The sequence below is a fragment of the Ornithorhynchus anatinus genome, chromosome 4 (genome assembly GCF_004115215.2).
Source record: "Ornithorhynchus anatinus isolate Pmale09 chromosome 4, mOrnAna1.pri.v4, whole genome shotgun sequence".
NCBI classification, from domain to species: domain Eukaryota; kingdom Metazoa; phylum Chordata; class Mammalia; order Monotremata; family Ornithorhynchidae; genus Ornithorhynchus; species Ornithorhynchus anatinus.
In genome coordinates this window covers 86,700,583-86,720,397 of record NC_041731.1, presented here as the reverse complement: position 1 = coordinate 86,720,397, position 19,815 = coordinate 86,700,583, and the positions used below count along the sequence as shown (strand labels likewise).

General features: G+C 38.3%; 1 protein-coding gene across 1 annotated transcript in view; it reads right to left on the bottom strand.

The window, feature by feature from the left end:
- Nucleotides 1–19,815, bottom strand: part of COL11A1 (collagen type XI alpha 1 chain) — a 278,405-nt gene that overhangs the window by 5,542 nt on the left and 253,048 nt on the right. Inside the window, exons 58-66 of the mRNA XM_029063929.2 lie at nucleotides 15,122–15,175; nucleotides 13,894–14,001; nucleotides 13,487–13,540; nucleotides 13,333–13,368; nucleotides 13,170–13,223; nucleotides 11,506–11,755; nucleotides 6,825–6,937; nucleotides 5,486–5,554; nucleotides 3,503–3,736 (exon numbers count right to left, since the gene is read on the bottom strand). Coding sequence (XP_028919762.1) covers nucleotides 3,503–3,736; nucleotides 5,486–5,554; nucleotides 6,825–6,937; nucleotides 11,506–11,755; nucleotides 13,170–13,223; nucleotides 13,333–13,368; nucleotides 13,487–13,540; nucleotides 13,894–14,001; nucleotides 15,122–15,175 — 972 coding nt within the window. The remainder of the gene's footprint in view (nucleotides 1–3,502; nucleotides 3,737–5,485; nucleotides 5,555–6,824; nucleotides 6,938–11,505; nucleotides 11,756–13,169; nucleotides 13,224–13,332; nucleotides 13,369–13,486; nucleotides 13,541–13,893; nucleotides 14,002–15,121; nucleotides 15,176–19,815) is intronic.

Below are 19,815 nucleotides of genomic sequence, written 5' to 3'. Positions count from 1 at the left end.
GTTGCTGCACTTAATGTTGGTTTCACTTAGAGCTGCTTTCTCTTTTGCTTCTTAGTTTCCACTCTCTTCTTGGTGACAGTTTGCCATCCTGGTCTATCACCAGCAACTGACATCCAGGTTTCTGCTGCGTTGCAGCATCGTCTGAGGCTTTGTTTTTACCCTGCCCTTCTATTTCCCATCTGTGATGATGGAAATCTGCTAATTCTCTTGTATTTAACGCTCTCAAGGGCTTCTAACAGTGTTCTGCACATAGTAAGCAGTCAATAAATACCACTGAGTGATTGACTGGGTTATGTCGTCTTTGAATGTTACTTACCCACTGCACTTATGTAACAAGGGCCTTGCAGTGGGTTTTATGCTGCCACCTAGTGGCTAATCTAAGAATTCACAGTTTGGCATATCTCACCTGGCCTTTCTTTTTCTTTCTTCTTTTAATGGTATTCTTTTTAAGTACTTACCCTAAGCCAGACACTGTACTAACCGTCGGAGTATATAAAAGCCTATCAAATAAATCACAGTCACTGTCTAATTACTTGTTTGGAGTTGCTGTCTGTCTCCCCCTTTTAGACTGTGAGCCCGTTGTTGGCAGGGCCTGCCTCTATCTGTTGCCGAATGGGACATTCCAAGAGCTTAGGACAGTGTTCTGCACACAATAAGCCTCAATAAATATGACTGAATTGAATATCCCACATGGTGCTCACAGTATTAATTCCCATTTTACAGATGAGGTGAGGGATGGAGAAATTAATTAATTCATTAAATTGAGAGGCAGTCTGGTCTACTGGGTAGTGCACAGACCTGGGAGTGAGAAGGACCTGGGTTCTAATCCCCTAGCCACAACTTCTCTGCTGTGTGACTTTGGACAAGCTACTTAACTTTTCTGCCCTCAGTTACCTCATCTGTAAAATGGGGGTTATGACCGTGAGCCTTATGTGGGACATGGACTCTGTCCTATCTGATTACTTTGTATCTTTCCCACTGCTTAGTACAGTGCCTGGCACATAGTAAGTGTTTAACTTATGCCATAAAAAAATGACTTCTCCAGGGTCATACAACAGAAAAAGGTAGAGCCAGCAATAGAATTCAGGGCCTTCAGACTGCCAAGTCCATGCCCTGTCCACTAGACTATTCTAACATTTAAATACTGTCTTCTTACTAAGGCCTCTAGGTACCATAGTTAAACAGTCAATTAATTAATCAGAGCACTTCCTGTGTGCAGAACACTATATTAAGCACCTAGGAGAGTACAACATAACAGAGTTGGTATACTTGTTCCCAGCTCACAATAACCTTACGTTCTAGCAGAGGGACAGACATTAATATTAAATACATTATAGATACATACACAAGTGCTGAGGAATTGCAACTGAGGCAGATACACTTGGGAGAGACCCAGGTCCATAGAATCTCAGAAGGAGATGGAGAAAAGAGGGTTTAATTGGGGAACACCAGTGTATACAACCCCTATAAGTGAGGCACCACATAATTTTAGCCAGAAACTCTCCCTTGCCTGTGATCAGATAAGGGCCTGAGCTACTGTGCTCAAAGAGTGGCTTAGTGGAAAGAACACAGGACTGAGAGCCAGAAGACCCGAGTTCTAGTCCTAGCTCCACCACTTGACTATTGTTGTCACCTTTTCTCTCTTCCTCCCTCTCATCTCCTCCTGACTTCAGGACATCTCTACCTGGACGTCTTCCTACCACTTCAAACTTAACATGTCAAGGACAGAGCTCCTTATCTTCCCTCCCAAACCCTGTCCTTTCCCAAACTTTCCCGTCACAGTAGAAGGCACAACCATCCTTCCCATTTTATAAGCCCGAAACTTTGGTGCCATCCTTGACTCCGCTCTCTCATTCCACCCCCATATCCAATATGTCAACAAATCCTGTCAGTCTCACCTTCACAACATCACCAAGATCTGCTCTTTCCTCTCATTCCAAACCACTATTATGTTAGTACACTCACTCCTCCATCCTACCCTGCCTAGATTATCACATCAGTCTCCTTTCTGTCCTCCCAATCTCCTCCTCTTCTCACTTCAGTCCATACTTCACTCCGCTGCTCAAATTATCGTTCTACAGAAACTTTAAGGACATGTCATACCTCTCCACAATAATCTCCAGTGTTTGTCTATCCACCTCCATGTTGAACAAAAACCTCCTCACCATTGGCTTTAAAGCTCTCCATCACTCTGCCTCCTCCTATCTCACCTCCATTTTCTCCTTCTACATGCCAGCCCACACACTCCACTCCTCTGGGGCTAACCTCACTGTGTCCTGATATTGCCTGTCTTACTTCTGACCTCTAGCCCATGTCGTACTTCTGGCTTGGAAAGCCCTCCCTCTTCAATTCAGTCAATCATTCTTCCCCCCTTCAAATCCCTACTGAAGGTAGACCTACTCCAAGAGGCCTTCCCAGACTAAACCCCACTTTTCATCAGTTCCCTCTCCCTTCCACGTCACCACCACTTACTCCCTTCCCCCTTCCTCCCACCCCTCAGACTTTATGTGTATATGTACATATCTATAATTCTATTTATTTATATTGATGCCTGTCTCCCCACCTCTAGAGTATGAGCATGTTGTGGGCGGGGATTGTATCTCTTTATTGCTGAATACATTTTCCAAGGGCTTAGTACAGTGCTCTGCATCCAGTAAGTGCTTAATAAATACTACTGAATGAATGAATGAATTGTGTGACTTTGGGTCAATCATTTCACTTCTTTGTGCCTGAATTTCCTCATTTGTAAAATGAGGATAAAATATCTGTTCTCCAAATATCTTAGACTCTGAGCCCAAAGTAACACTCTCCTGCCTGTTGATTGGCATCACCTCCTTTCCTCCCACTACAGATTTTGCCCTATTCATTTTTTAGGGACATTATTGTCTGGGCAAAGAGCTCTCTTGTTTGGTCCCCTAATGAAGGCCGTTGCTATGAATAGACCCTAGCCCATAAAACATATCTAAGTGACTTGCCCAAGGTCACACAGTAACTCCCCACCTAACTGGAGTGTAGAAAGTAAAGTCCTTTTTAATGAGGTTACACTGAACTGTTTGCCCTTAATCTCTGATCCCTGATATAGTGAAACTGAGACCGAAAATGTTTAGCCGGCTTTTGAGACTTACATTTCCTGTAAAGATATATTCTGAGTACTACATAGAACTGTGAGTACACACCTGTGCCATCTTTTAATGGTGACTCCCCATGTGCTAATATTCTCATTATCCTTTGAGGTTGTACTCATAAGCATGGCAGGGAACACTACTATATATAACAATAAGCATGGTCCAACTGACTGATTTTAATTCATTAAGGAATCAACTTTAGACATTCTTAATTCATTGCATTACAGTTTTCCTATCATGTCACAGTATTAGAAATCCAAGTTTTAGTTGAAAATGCCATTCTCTCATGAATGTAAAGCAGCACAGGACTGAATCAGAAGATTACTAAACTACCGGATTACACTATAAAGGGGAAAAAAATCAGAGGTAGTACTCACTGCACAGCCGTCATAGAGTGCTTTGATGTAAGGATTGTTGTCGTAAGACATCTCTTCATCATTCGACCCAAGGAACCTGAGCGCTTTATCATAGCTGTCTGATGACACATCATGCCATGCAACTGACTGATGGCAGTTGTAGGTGAAATTTTGCCTAGCAGCAGAGCTCAGTAGTTTAAGGAATGTCATCTGAACCATATTAATAGAATTGCCTTCAACATCCAAATATGAGAGCTGGGGAAAAAAAGAACAAACAGGCATATATGAATGTTCCATTCCTCTTTTCTAGTAGAAAAGAATGAAATCACACTGGACACTGAGTGATATGAAGAGGCACAGATGAAATAATTGACATTTTTTCGCTTCTCGAAAGGGAGGTAGCATAGTTCAGGGACTAGCCCAACAAGGGGTTGAATGTTGGGCTCCCTCCCCTGGTCAGTTACTAACTCATTCAGTGTCTTTGGAGGAATCACTTGATCTCTTTGGGTTTCAGTTTCTTAATCTGTATAATTAGTGTGAAAAGCTTTGATATTCTCAGATGAAAGATCCGTTTTATAAATCTGGACTTAAAATGCAAAGCTTACAAGACTGTGCTTTTCTTCCTTAATTTGTTCCTTTTATTATTGAAATACCACAGACTTTTCTGGTTTCATTTATTGCTCATTTATATTTTCTCTCTCTGCTTTGGTATAGTTCATACTTCTGACTAGCACCTAGTCATCAAAAGGAGAAGCCAGAATTCTCCTTCATTAAGGATTGCAATGTGTAGAAATGTTTTTATTGATTGAAGATGACTCTCCAGGGCATTTCTTTCTCTTTCTCTCTCACACATGCACACATGCGCACACACACACAAATACACCCCATTCTTTATTTTCCCCCCTCCAGTAACACATTACTGGGTTCAGAGTTTTCAACTTTAGTCAAAAACCGATATTATTGAGGAATATAATTCCATCCTTACTCCACACTATAGCTTTTCTGGAAGTCAACAGTGACAGGATCATTTAGTTTATATGTAAATAAGTGTATGTTCATGTGTAAGTGTGTGTATATGTGTAGGAATGAGTAGAAAGGGTTTGAGTAGGGAATGAGAAAGTAGAAAGGGAATGAGTAGTGGAATGAGTAGTAGGCTAGTGCGAGATTTCTGCATCAAAATTGAGCATCCTGAGATTGGATCACAGAATATTAAGTGGTCAGTTAGGACAAATTCTCAGGTATCAGTGGAGTCACAGAATATGAATGGAGCCAACTGAGAGTGTAATCAGACACTTTGCCCAATCCTCAGAAATGGTTGGTTCCACAGGCCAAATTAAGAATTCAATTTCATCTATAGCTGAACTGGATGAAAGATATAATATTATTTTGAAGGAGCAAATAGACTTTTAAAAATATTTGTCTAAAGTGTCATTTGAAAATTTTGAAATGAAAGTGTCCCAAACCTCTCCTGAAACTATACTGCATCTGAAAAAATACCTATCCAGCTCTAAAAGCTGACTTCCAAGAATAGTTGCTTTAATCCACAATATGAGTCCTCAGTTTTTTCAGTTTAGTAATGGACAAGTTGACCCAAGATAATCAACATTCTATACTTTCCAGTATCTCAAGAGACAATTTTATTGCATTTGATAATGTCAGGAAGGTGGAAGAAATTAGCAGAAATATTTCCTTATTTGCATCCTGGAAGGGTTAAACAATGCAAATGTATTTTAGATGGGACCAAGCTTTTAGTGTTCTAAAAGCCTTTAGGATTTTCTATAAGAAATTTCATGAACTATACTATCTGTTTCATCATATACTTCCTGTACACCTCATTCAACCAGGACATGTTAGCCAACCATGCAGTCCCCAAAGGGTGGAACTACATTTGGATGGAGAAAGCCACAGAGCACGTAACCCCATAAGACCAACAGAATTTACATGTGCTCTTTGCTTCAGCTATGACTGCAAAGGTAATATATGTATGTTTCACCAACAACATACCAGTTTGCCTCTCTTAAATTCACTAAACCAGGTTCCTGGGTTTTCCTTTGGCCATGAGGAAAGTCTGACCTGTTGGTAAAAGAAGCAAAAATAATGATTTTAAAAAGGTTAGCATATGTATGACTCTATTTTTCTTGTGAAACATAAATAGAATCCTTCTGTTATTTATGCCCAGAGGGTTGGTAGTTTGAGATGGCTGGAAGGGAAATTTCTAGACAGTACTGGTCATTTTTCCACAGTTGGATGGAGATGTGCCCCTTCTTCTTCACAAAAGCTCTGTGGAAGATCTACTGACAGTTCTGGGGAGTAGGTGGGACCCAGGATCATGAATGCCGAAAGTACTTATAGAACCTAACAAATATATTCAGAATTCCATCTATCTTACCAAACAAATCTTTTCCCCACATGTTTTGAATGCTACAGCTTTTGGCTGTATTTACTTCTCTACCCTGCATGGGTTCAGCAGAAGGAGAGGGAGAAAGACTCACAAGTGGGAGTTCTGGGCAATCAGTGTGAGGTGAGTTCATTTCTATTTACATATATTTCTATCATCCCAAAGAGCTTTGCTGTTCTCTTCTATCTCACAGGTGGGTGGTTGTGTTTTTCCCTGTCATTTAAAGCAGACTTTTCTTCTGAAAAAATCAGCCTCATATAGCGCAACCTCTGCTGCATTTGGGGAATTCCATTCTTGAGAATGCTTTGCAACATTTATTGAAAAGAATATGGGGAAATTATAAGAATACAAATGGAACACTCCATTCTCTTTATCCAGGACATTTTGAGAATGCTTCCCATAGTAATGCTGAATCTAAACTGGCCCTTGTGTTGGTCATTTGCATCAAGTTTTAATTAAAGACTCAAAGCATACTTATTTACCATACTGAGTAATCCATGCAAGCATATTTTAGATGGGACCAAGCTTTTAGCACAGACATCCTGTGGCAAAGACACAGCAGGTAAATTTTACTTTCACCTCATGACGTGTCCCAGATACCAGATACTTGATGAACTACACACGAATGGGTTTAGTAGTCAGGCCAGAGAACATTACATATTAATATGTTGCACACCTAAAACTGGTACAAAATCCATACCAAGCCCTGGGATGCAGCAGAATGTGAGCAAGCAAGCAGACAGGTGCTTAGAAAATACATCTGGGCAAAGAAAAATATAGGGGGAGGGGTATTTTGTTGCCTAGCTCATGTTTATGCAAATGAATGCACTAATTGCTCTGTAAGAAAAGCAGATAAATGACAGTATAATTTCCCTGTTTAGTTCAATATTGCCAAAACATGGCAGGGACTGTTAATTGTCAACACCCAAACAGATTGGTACTTACGCCTTCAGATTTCTTGTCTGGATATATGCAAGTCTCCCCGCCAGCTGTGAAGTTGCAGTAAACTTTGAAGGAATCTCCAGGACAGCCTTGGTTAGGGTCAATCCAGTACTCACCTAAAAAATTGATAGAATATTAGTGCCACTGCAATTTATTGTAGTGAGACACCTGCTATTGTAAATAATTATTCATTGAAATGAACAAGCTATAGAATTGAAGGATCTGTCCAAATCTGTATCTGTTCTTCTTTTACAGAATGCATTATGGAGCTTACTAGGCTGGGTGTGTTGCATCCCAAACCACCTTATAGAATTGGCCTGGATTGCACTATTGATCTTATGCCTAGGAAATCATGGACTATTCCCTTCCTATAGGCTGTAAGTTCCTCTTCTATTCTGTATGCTCCTCGTGGTCATAATAATAATGTTGGTATTTGTTAAGCACTTACTATGTGCAGAGCACTGTTCTAAGCGCTGGAGTAGACACAGGGGAATCAGGTTGTGCCACGTGGGGGTCACAGTCTTAATCCCCATTTTACAGATGAGGTAACTGAGGCACAGAGAAGTTAAGTGACTTGCCCACAGTCACACAGCTGACAAGTGGCAGAGCTGGGATTCAAACCCATGACCTCTGACTCCAAAGCCCGTGCTCTTTCCACTGAATTTGGTTATATCCTACTCTCCCTATCACTTAGTACAGTACTTTCAGTGCTCTGCACATAGTAGGTGCTTAATAAATACTACTGAATGAATACTCTGTACACAGTAAATACTCAATAAAAACCATCATTGATTTATTGATTGATCTGACCCTGGTGGGTACTAGGATCCCAATATAGTATATTCTCATCTACAACCTCTGAAGCCAAACTCTGTAACCCTGACAATAAAAGTGAGTAGTAATGTCATTTTAGATTAAATTTACTAAAAAAAAATCCAAAATTATGAATGATTACTGTTATAAATTCCAGATGGCAAATTTCAGACAGAAGATTTACGCTCTGTCCATCTGTGTATATGAATTTATGTGTGAACAGATATCTGCCATTATCAGTTCCTTGAAAGGGATGTGTCTTTTAATGAATCAGTTGTGTTGGTATTTATTGAACGCGCTCTGTTGTATTATACTTTCCCAAGCACTTAGTGTAGTACTCTGCACACATTAACTGCTCAATAAATACTATTGAATGAATGAATGCAGAGCACTGTAGTAAGCACTTGGGAGAGTACAATCCCACAGAGTTGGCAGACATGTTTCCTGCCCAGAATGAGCTTACAGTCCAATAGTGATAACAATAATAATGATAATAATGGTATTTGTTAAGCACTTAATGTGCATCAAGCACCATTCTAAGTAATGGAGTATATAGAAGCTAATCAGGTTCGACACAGCCTCTGTCCCACATAGGGCTCACAGTCTTAATCCCCATTTTACAGATGAGGTAGAGATGAGCACAAAGAAGTTAAATACTTGCCCAAGGTCACACAGCAGACGAGTGGTGGAGCTAGGATTAGATTGTCCTAGAAGAATCGTAGTATATGGGAAAGCTATGTGGCCATAGGAAAAGAGCATGGACTTGGAGCCAGAGAACCTGAGTTCTCGCCCCACCCCTCTAGACTGTAAGCTTGTTGTGGCTAGTGGATGCCAATGTTTATTGTTGTATTATACTTTCCCAAGCACTCTGTACAGTACTCTGCACACAGTAAGCATTTAATAAATACAATTGAATGGATGAATGAATCCTAGCACTGCCGCTGGTCCGCTGTGTGACCTTGGACCAGTCACTTACTTCTCTGTGCTTGAGTTACGTCATCTGTAAAATGGGGTTACAGAATGTGAGAGCCCCATGTGGAACATATTGGAAATGGATTGGATCCAATCTGATGGTTTGTTTTCCCCCCTTTGCTTAGTACAGTGCCTGGCACATAGTAAATGCTTAAGAAATACTCCAAAAAAAAGTAAATTGCAGGGTATAGTACTAACAGTGCATCACATTGTATCCAGAACCCATGGTAAAAGCGTGCATTAAGGGGAAACTAACTGCACCTTTGAATGACATATGCACATTGTGCCATCATATCCTTATAGTTTGTATATTTTGGTGGAAAATGTGTGTACCATCTTTTAAGCAAAATATCTAGGACTGATCTGTTTAAGTGGAGAGGATCACATTTTCCAAGGGCTCTGTAGTCTTATAACTATTCAGATGAATTCAGCGGGATTAGTGATTTCTGTTGAATTCCCAGGCTTCCTTTCTTTCCAGTCTTTTGGGATAATGGAAGACTGTCTGAACAAGGGGTTCAGATAGTATAAAGCCAGCCCTCCGAAGGAATTGTCTACTGCTAAATTTTAACAAGAATACCTAGTGACTAAGCCCTTTTAAGTAGCTTGAAAGACTCCCTGTCCCCTTGAGAAACAGGTGTAATTCATTAATTTTGTTTTTCTTTTCTTCAAATGACCAGTAATTTCACCTTGTATATTCATGATTCCAGGATACTGATTTTTCTACTAAACAAAGACCTTCTCTATCTAGCTTCCAAATGTACCATAATCAGCATCTCTAAAAGATAAGAAAATTTATTCTTTCTGCATCGTATGCAGAGTTATATGGCGTCGTTGTAAATACCCTTACATTCCACCATTTGCCCTATCTATAATTTATTTCGATGTCTGTTTTCCCCTGTTTACTCTAATCTCTTTGTGGGCAGGGTTCATGTCTGCTAAACCTATTAAACCATACTTTCCCAAGCTCTTAGTACAAAGTACAAAGCACAGTGTAAACACTCATTAAATACTATTGATTGATTGGATTGATTGATACTGAGAATATCTACAGCAGTGAGTGAACTATGACCAATCAGTGCCCAGAAAGTGGTGACAAACAAAAGGAGCCGTTGGACAAAATGAAGAATTATGTTTTTTGCTGAAAGCAGTATGGCCTAGTGGCAGGAGTCCAAGACTAGGAGTCAGATGACCTAGATTCTCAACTCAGCTCTATCAGTTTTATGCTATGGGGCATTGAGGCCTGTGCCTCAGTTTCTTAATTTTCAAAATGGGGATTAAATATATGTTCTTCCTCATACTTAAACTGTGAACCCCATGCAGGACAGAGACTTTAATCTAATTTTGTAGCTCACCCAGTGCCTACTTCAGTGTTCGGCACAGGGTAGGCATTTAACAAATACTACAATTATCATTAGTAAGTACTTATTATGTGCCAAACAAAGTACTAAGCAATGGAATGGATACAATATAATCAGTCCCTGTTCCACTTAATAATAATGAAATAATAAAATTTAAGTACAATGTTAAACACTGTTCTAAGCTCTGGAGTAGATAAAGTTACTTTGGTCAGAAACTGATCTTGTCCCATGGGGTGCTCACACTGTAAGTAGGAGGAAGAATGGGCATTGAATCCTCCTTTTCTAGATGAGGAAACTGAGGCACAAAGAAGCTGAGTGACTTCCGAAGGTCATATAGCAGGCAAGTAATCTAGCCAGTAGGAGAAGTCAGTTCCTCTGATTCCCTGTCCTAGGGTCTTGTCACTAGGCTTACACTGCACGGCTTTCCTGGTTTATTCCAAAACACAATCTGATTTCAGGGATATTTCCATACAGGACCACTATTGCACACTGAAAAATATCTGAGGACACTGGACTTCAGGAAAAAATTCTCAAGTATAAATTTTTAATCTAGAAACTATGGCTTAGCATAGGATATCTCCCATTAGAGTGTTATGTCCTTGGGGGAAGGGAAAAGGCCACATCTGTATTTTGTATTTTCCAGGTGCTTTGCTTTGCATGGAAACATGTGGATGTTCAATAAATAATAATAATAATAATAATAATAATAATGTTGGTATTTGTTAAGCGCTTACTATGTGCAGAGCACTGTTCTAAGCGCTGGGGGAGACACAGGGGAATCAGGTTGTCCCACGTGGGGCTCACAGTCTTAATCCCCATTTTACAGATGAGGGAACTGAGGCACAGAGAAGTTAAGTGACTCGCCCACAGTCACACAGCTGACAAGTGGCAGAGCTGGGATTCGAACTCATGAGCCCTGACTCCAAAGCCCGTGCTCTTTCCACGGCGCCACGCTGCTTCTCTACTACTTTACATGGTTGTCTCCAAGGAATAGAAGTATAGTAGAAGGAGTAGAAGTATAGTAGTAAAACCCATTTCCCAATTTACACTTCCTTTCCTAGTGAGGGGTTAGAATATTCACTTTTTTGTGAGGATTGGGGAGTTGTGGACTGTTCATCAAAAGATATCTTTCTGCCAATTTGTTAGTATATAGGTACCCACCCAAATGAACATTTTTTGCCTTATGTTAGAAATTCATAACTAACCAGAAAATTATTTCCTAAAAAATACAATTAAAATTTTCTTTCTTTTAAGTCATAGTCTTTAAATATATAGTGCAAAAATGAACTTCTGTTGACTGTAACAATCTAGAAGTGAACCTTGAAGTGTGATGAATATTGGTTTACAAACACCTCAATCTAATGCTAGAATTAGAATTAGAATTAGCTTTTGTACATGAATTTTCACTGGTTATTCTGAATGTTTCCTCAAGTTTATATAATGACTGTATTAACTAGATTACTAAAATTAATGAGCTGACACAGTACCATTAGTAACTCAGAGCCTCAGTGTGTTTGCATGGTCATGTCTGATTAACATACCATCTGGGAAGTCTGGGTGGCAGAGCTGGAGATCTTTGCAGGTTCGAGCTGGATTGGTCTGAGTGCCCATCGGGAACTTCATACGATCAATATCTTGTTTCAAGGAGTTCAGGGAACCAAAAATTTCCTCCATTCCGTCAGAGTAGTCAAGAATGTTATCTCCTGCATCAGCCATCATGCCTTCGGTGTGCCGTCTCGTTTTTTTAGGCGATAGGATCGGCAAAGGCTGGATAACTTCACCAGGAGGCCCCTGAAAATCAAATGACAAAGTCAGTCTATCTCTGCTTTTTCAAAAAAGTATTTCTTTTAGTGACGTTTGTTAAGCATTCACTCTGTGTCAGGCACTGTTCTAAGCACTGGGATAGAAACAAGCAGAGCAAGTTGGATAAGGTCCCACATGGGGCTCACAATTTAATCCCATTTCACAGATGAAGTAACTGAGGCACAGAAAAGTCAAGTGATTTGCCCAAGATCCCACAGCAGGCAAGTGACAGAGCTGGGCTTAGAAGCCAGGTCCTTCTGACTTCCAGATCCTTGCTCCATCCACTAGGTCATATTTTTCCCATATGGACATAAGAATGGACCAGAGCCTCTCAACACTTCTCCAGGAAAGCAGAAAATGTATAAAAAAGATGGTACCCACAATCAACTCATTATGGCTTTTTGCCTCAATTTTTCAGATTCAATTGATACAAATAATAAAAGATAATTCAGAAGTTTTCAAGAGACAGTACTGTTGTGCTAATGAAAGTTAGGTTCTGACAGACTATTATTTGAGTCAATTACTGGTGAAGCTAATTGAGTTTGAATAAATTCCTCTTAGTTCATTACTTCCCTGCAATCAGGTAGCTGATCTTCATTTTAAGAAGTGTGGGTGTTTGTGCTTTACCTCAGGCTTTATCTTATGCCTCAAGCAACAGTCTAAACACAAATCAGCCAACGATGAAAAGATGTGGACAAAAGAAAATAAATGCACTTCACCTATACTGTTTACACATGTATCTCTTAAGTATCTATACAGTTTTAGGTGTGGCTACACTTATTGTTGAAATTCACGTGCATACATAAGTGTTTGTATTTGTGCATAGGGAATATGTCTTGTACTTTCAAAAAGGCTTAGTACCATGCATTGGACTTAATGGCTTCTCAATAAATGCCCTTACTAATGAAAGCTTATTTGCATGTCTATTTTAAAAGTGGAACACTGTAAATAAGTCAGCCAAGATGGACATTCTGTGAACTAGGACAACAACAGATATTTCTCCTAAATTTGAGGTCTTAGAATTGAAGTTCACCTACTTCATTTGAAGCTTTGCAGTTTCTGCAAGGGAGGGATATTTATTTTTATTGTATAAATAACTGTCACAAAAGAAGAATATTATTCTTTCAGTACTGCTAGTAAAAATATAACATTAAATGTACCTTATATTTTATATATTATGATTCATAATTTAAGTTCTTTACACTGTGTGTGAAAAAGTTTGAAAGGAAGAAAATGACATGAAGATTTGCTGTTATTTTATTGATGTAGTTGCTGTTTTTTTGTTATAAATTACTATTACTGAATTCTGACTATTACTAAATTACTGAAATCTTTCTGATTTCAAAGAAGCCTCTAGATATTCTTAACATGTAAAGTGTTAGAAGTAATTCAAAATTCTTACAGGAGGGCCTGGGGGTCCAGGAAGTCCACTGTCTCCCTTCTGACCACCAGGTCCCTGTGGAGAGAAAGTAATTAGCATATATGAACATATGTTGAAATGTAATAGGATGACAAAAAGAAAAGTGAGAGAACAAGGGGAAAATCTAGGGAGGTAGAATACTCACAGAAGAACCTTTGGAACCCTTTGGACCTTGAGGACCCTATTAAAAAAAAAGCACAATATATTAATATGTATACATGTCATTAGAGTAATATTGACATATTTAGAGCTTGCAAGCTCCTGCCAAAACCACAAAACCATTGAGTATATCTGCTTACCGGTAGGCCTGGTGGACCCGGGGGGCCAATGGGACCAGCAGGGCCAGTAATTCCCTATGAAAAGAATATTGGAATTAGAGAGTACCCTGGTAAGTACTTCATTTTTATTTTGTCACAGAACAAAGTATTCAGAGCCAAATCAGAACACTAGTAAAGAGCCTTAAATCGATGGCCTCTCCTGTTCCCTGTTAATCTGTAGAAGTTTGCCATTTAATAAATTGTAGATTTTCCTTTCTCTAATCTATTTTTCACCAAGTTAAACAAAACATGCTCCTTCAAATCTAAATTAGGTCATGCAATTCTAATTAAGTCTCTCTAAACAACTTCTTCCATCAAAGACAAAAATGATTTGCTTGTATAGAACAGCAATGGAAATGTTGAAAAGAGGGAAAGAACATTTTACTAACACCATCACCCTTGGCTCCAGGAGTTCCTTGTGTCCCTGGAAGACCGCGATCACCTTTTTCACCTTGTTCTCCAGGAGGGCCAATGAGGCCAATCAAACCAGGATGTCCCTTTAAAAAAAAAGAGAAAATATATTTATAATAGCACTATTGTGTCACTGATGTGTTATATTATTGATATGGTTGTGATATGTCTTTGATGATTGTCTAATTGATTTAATATCATTATAGCTCACACTGTAAACAAATCAAGGCAACATTTACCATGGTGTATTAAATGCTCTGAACAAGAGATTAGGAATGAAAGAAACAGAATATAGAGTCACAGAGAAAATATACCCAAAGGAGCCTAGTGACCAGATACTTCATCCAACGGAAGTTAGGTTATTTGGAAACTTATCAAGTCATATTTATCTCCCAAAATGTCTACATGGTGATTTCAGCCCTAGCAGATCACATCCTCAACTCAGAAATCAAGAACTAAAGCTTACAGTTATCAAGAAAAAATAATCGTAATGGATGTCACTCTTCCTTTGAAATTCATTCTTTCCTCCAAGTTATGCCTTTTTAAAGTCATTTATGAGTCTTTGAGAGACACAAATAGGGAAATTGTATCAGATCTAATTTTCTCTAAATTGATCTTGAGCAATTTATCATATAGAATAGAATACAAAATTCTCTATTTCTGCCTTTGCCTTTTTTTGTTCAATTTTCATATTTTATTAATTCAAAATACCAAAACCTATTTTGGGTCAATCTGTTTATTTTATGCAGAGTTGCTTTTCTGAAGGCATATAAAGGCCTTCCATATGATTTTTAGATGCTTAAAATCTAAACCTAAAATCTAAGCAACCGGATGGATATCAAATCTCCCATCTACTAGTCTGTCACTGATGCATACTTTACCAAACACCACCTTTCTGAATAAACTGGAACTGTGAGGCTTGGCTAGCAGTCCACTGTTGGAGTGGCAGAGGGAACATTTTTCAATCAATCAATTATACTTAGTGAAAAATTATTGTGTGCAGAGCACTGTACGAAGTACTTGGAAGAGTACAATATAACATTAGGTAGACATGTTCCCTGCCCACAATGAGCTTACAGTTTTAAAATGTGCTCTAAGGCATCTTCACATCAGTACCTTTTTTACATTGCAAGTATGCATTTAATGATTTATACTCCACAAGAAACATTTGTCATTATATTTCTATATATGAGTACATATATTTACCTTTTCACCCTTGAAGCCAGAATCACCCTTTAGGCCAGGTAATCCAGGAGGCCCCTAAACAAACATGTGTAAAATAACAAAGAATCAAAGAAACAGAAAAACATTAGCAGGTGTGGAAGGAAGAACTATGTATGCAGTACCTTAGTGAATTTCTCAGATCTTGGAAAAATAATGGCAGAGTAAATATGCCTAATTGCAGGAGCACAAAATGCTCTGCATCTCAGGCTCTTTGGAGCCTTATGAATGCTCAAAACATCATGGGTTTCCATAGCAGAAATGTTCTGATGAAAGGACTAATCAAAAATCCTCCAGGGCTTTGAGGAATGGGAAATGGGAATAGTAACATGAAATAGTAAATTTATTATCACTGGGGCAACTTTAAATGGAAGAGGTATTTTATAGATTTTTCTTTCCCTCTTTCTTCTTGGATGTTTCTATAAAGATTATAGAATTACATGAAATCAGGTCTCACAGAAGGATTTTTAAAATGGTATTTGTTAAGGGCTAACTATGTGTCAAGCACAATTCTAAGTGGAGATATACAAATCAATCAGGTCAGACACAGTCCCTCTCCCACATCACAGCCTAAATAGGAATGCAACCAGTATTGAATCCCCATTTCTCAGTTGAGAAAACTGGGGCACAGGGAAGTTAAATGATTTGTCCAAGACCACACAGCAGGCAAGTGTCAGAGCTAGGTCGTCATTCCCAGACCCATGCTATTTCCAATAGGCTACACTGCTTCCCAATGTTGTCCTCACTGGCTGTACTCTCATTTGTCATACCCTCCCCACTGTAGAATGAACTTGTATCTGACAAGGAAGTCCTGGATAAGAAATCTTGCAAAAAAAAATATCTAAAAGAAAATGCCTCTATTCAGGAAGCCTGCCAGTCTAACACACTGGAGAAGGTGGGGGTTTTCAGACTGTCTTATGACCCATAAGCTGAAATGAGGGAGTCAGAATCAGAGAAATCACCACCCAAGTGAATAATTTCCTAGACAATCTTGAGCCTGCCACCCATCATTAATAGTATTTATTGAGCACCTACTGTGTGCAGAGGATTGCACTAAACACTAGGGGGCATCTAATGGAGTTAAAAGAAATGATTCCTGCCCTGAAGGGGCCTATCGCCTAATGGGCAATAAAAGAAATTACAGATAAAGAAGCAAAATGAGATATATGTTGAAGAAATAGGGTAATTTAAGATGTGTGCATAAATACCATCCTTTTAGCCACTTCAGTGCTATCAATAAACCAGTGGCATACATTGAGCACTTACTGTACAGATCACTGTACTTAGAGATTGGGAGAATACCATAAAATCAAGTTTCTATGCATGTTTCCTGCCTACAACAAGTTTACAGTCTATAGGGGGAGGAAGTCATTAAAATAAAGTATGGCTATGGCATAAGTACTGAAGGGCTGAGGGTGAGATGAATATCAAGTGCAGATCCAAGTGCACAGGTGATGCAGAAGGAAGAGCGAGTATGGGGAAAAGAAAACAATCAGGGAAGGGCTCTTGGAAGAGATGTGATTTTAATAAGGCTTTGAAGGTAGGGAGAACTATGATCTGCTGTATAAGGAGGTGGAGAGATATCTCCATATTTACCTGTTGCATATGGTGGGTCAGAGGGATAATGTGAGCAAGTGATCAGCTTCAGAATAGGCGAGATCAAGGTGTAGTGAGTAAATTGGCATTAGAGGAGTGAAGTGTGCAGACTCAGGTGCAGTAGGAGATAAGCGTTGTTGGGCAGGGATTGTCTCTATCTGTTGCCAAATTGTGCATTTCAAGCGCTTAGTACAGTGCTCTGCACATAGTAAGCACTCAATAAATACTATTGAGTGAATGAATGAATAAGCCAGGTAAAGTAGGTAGGATGAGCTAAGGATTTTCTGTTTGATTCATATATAGATGGGCAACCACTGGAAGTTGCTGAGGAGGGGGAGATGTGGACTGAATGTGCGGGCAGCAGAATGAAATCTAGACTAGAGTTCAGAGAGATGGGAGGCAGGGTGTATATTTATGAAATAGCCTTAACATTAAATAATATGATATTATCTATTACGTGATTCGTTACACATTATAAAGGACCTTGCTCATTGAGAGTAGTATTCACTGGTACATATGGGTCATGTATTTCATACACTTGTGAACTATATATATTTCATTATTTCAACAAATCAGTATTTATATGTTAACTTTAATATGTTATATCGTAGACTTAATACATACTTTAGGTAATAAAGTGAGAATATTTTCATCTCTAGTTGTGTATTTGTTTTTCATTTTCTAAGATAATAAAATGGTGCTAATCCAGAAAACTATTACTTTTCCTGGTTTATCCTGAGAGATTAGTGAAATAGCACTCTACCTCATTTATATCTTTTCCCTTTCTCTTCTGTGTTCTGGATTTTTTTTGGTCTATCTTAAAATTATATTTGACTTGAAAGAATCACTGGGTACATCTTTTATGTCAATACCTTTTTAAATTCTTTGTTCTTATAATATAAAAAAACCTATCAAAAATGAGCCTAGTGCTTTTTTATTATTCAGGTCATGTTTGGAAAACCTTAAATGTTTTATCTATAGATTGACCCAGTGGAGTCAATGATATCACTTACAGGAACAGATTTAATGGAGTCTGCCACTGCTATCACTGTTGCCTAATTCTAAGTCAAATTCTGATTAATATGACCAAGAATAAACATATATTTTGGGAAGCCCTTGAGCAGGAAAAATCAAATCTTTTAATCTAATGATCATAATGAAGGGAATAACAAGATATTGTATGTTTATATCTACACACACAGATCCATGGAAGCAAGCTATTCTTAAAAAGCTTTTTGTTTTTGTTTGTGGTCTCAAGGGATTTTTCTTTTTCTTGTTTGGTTTGCAATTACTCGGTTGCCTTAGTGAATCAAACTCTTTTATATGTTTATCTGATCACTTTCTACATAAAATGGAGAAAATAGCATTACTTAGGACAGTTGACCCAATAACATTCAAAAGAAGTTCAATGAAAAAGGCTTCTCAGTGGGGTGTAGCATTTACATTGTCATTTTAATTTTCAGTATAATTTTGCCATTTTTAGCGGGACCTTTAGGGCAATGTCCTATATATCCTTTAATTATTGTCCTATATATCCTTATTAATTATTAAGAACTTTAATAATAACCACTGAAAGTATTATACCCCTCCATACAGGCATCATAAAGCAGTCCCTGGATACTATAAGATAGCCTAGTCATATAAGGATTCCAAATTCAAGATGCCATCATGACTTTCCATTTTTAGAAATTGTACTATTGTCTCACTGGAAAATAAGGGATATATTCTAAAGGTGCACAAATATATTGATAGAGTAAAAGCATTTTTTATTTTGCCAATCATACACCTTAGATGATTCCCTGATATGCATAAATGAGACTAGAAGGAAGCTGTCAAATCTATCTCCAATAGTCCCAGAATAGGATTTGAATTCTTGATTCAAATATCAAATGCTAGGTAAGTTACTAAAGCCTCATGTTAACAGCTCATTAACTCCAGCTTAAGCAAAATATAAAAAAGATAAAAAACATTTAGGAATATGGAACAGGAATATATTGGTGTTAGGGGGAAAATATTTTATTTAATCTTCACGGCTGAATTAGCTGAGAAGATAATTCTTTTTCTATGTTTCTTTATGATATCAGAGTCCTAGTGAGCTCCAAAATCATTTTTCTTAAAAAAGCAAAAACAAAAAACAAACCACATAACCTGATTTCAATTCCTTCCTTAGATGTTATAATAATAATAATAATGTTGGTATTTGTTAAGCGCTTACTATGTGCCGAGCACTGTTCTAAGCGCTGGGGTAGACACAGGGGAATCAGGTTGTCCCACGTGGGGCTCACAGTCTTAATCCCCATTTTACAGATGAGGTAACTGAGGCACAGAGAAGTTAAGTGACTTACCCAAAGTCACACAGCTGAAAAGTGGCCGAGCCGGGATTCGAACCCATGAACTCTGACTCCAAAGCCCGTGCTCTTTCCACTGAGCCACGCTGCTTCTTGTTATGTTGTGCCAAATACATTTCAGGGAATTGGCATAGATGTACAGGCTAAAAGATCAAATTACTCCCACCTTCAATCCAGATCATTCACTTGTGTTCACCATGTAAAACATATGTTAATATGTGTCTATCATGTTGTTGTTCTAGTAATAGTCATTCATTCATTCATTACAATGTATTGTACTGAGAACTACAGAAAGGACAACAGAAATCAATAAGTAGAGATACATTCCCTGCTTATGAGAGATTTAATTTTAGCAGGAAAATACATACACAGAAAGTATCATAATATCTAAGTGAATGTGCCACTATATGAACATATAGATAAGTGCTGAGGCTTATTTATACATAATTATTTAATTATCCATGAGATGGCTGGTAGATTGACGTGACTTGGGGGTTGGAAAGGAGATGCGGGAAAGGTTGGTTGGATGTGGTGGAAATCATTTTACATATCTATTTACAATGACTTTGGTGTTCAAATCTCCTTTATGTTTTTCTTTATTTATGAAAGTGTATTTGCCTACTTTCTACCATTAAATTCTAAATATCCTAAGGCTATATCCTCTACCATGGTGATCTGCATATATGGATGCTCAGCAAATAATGGTGATTAACTTGGGAAAAAAATGTTGGAAAA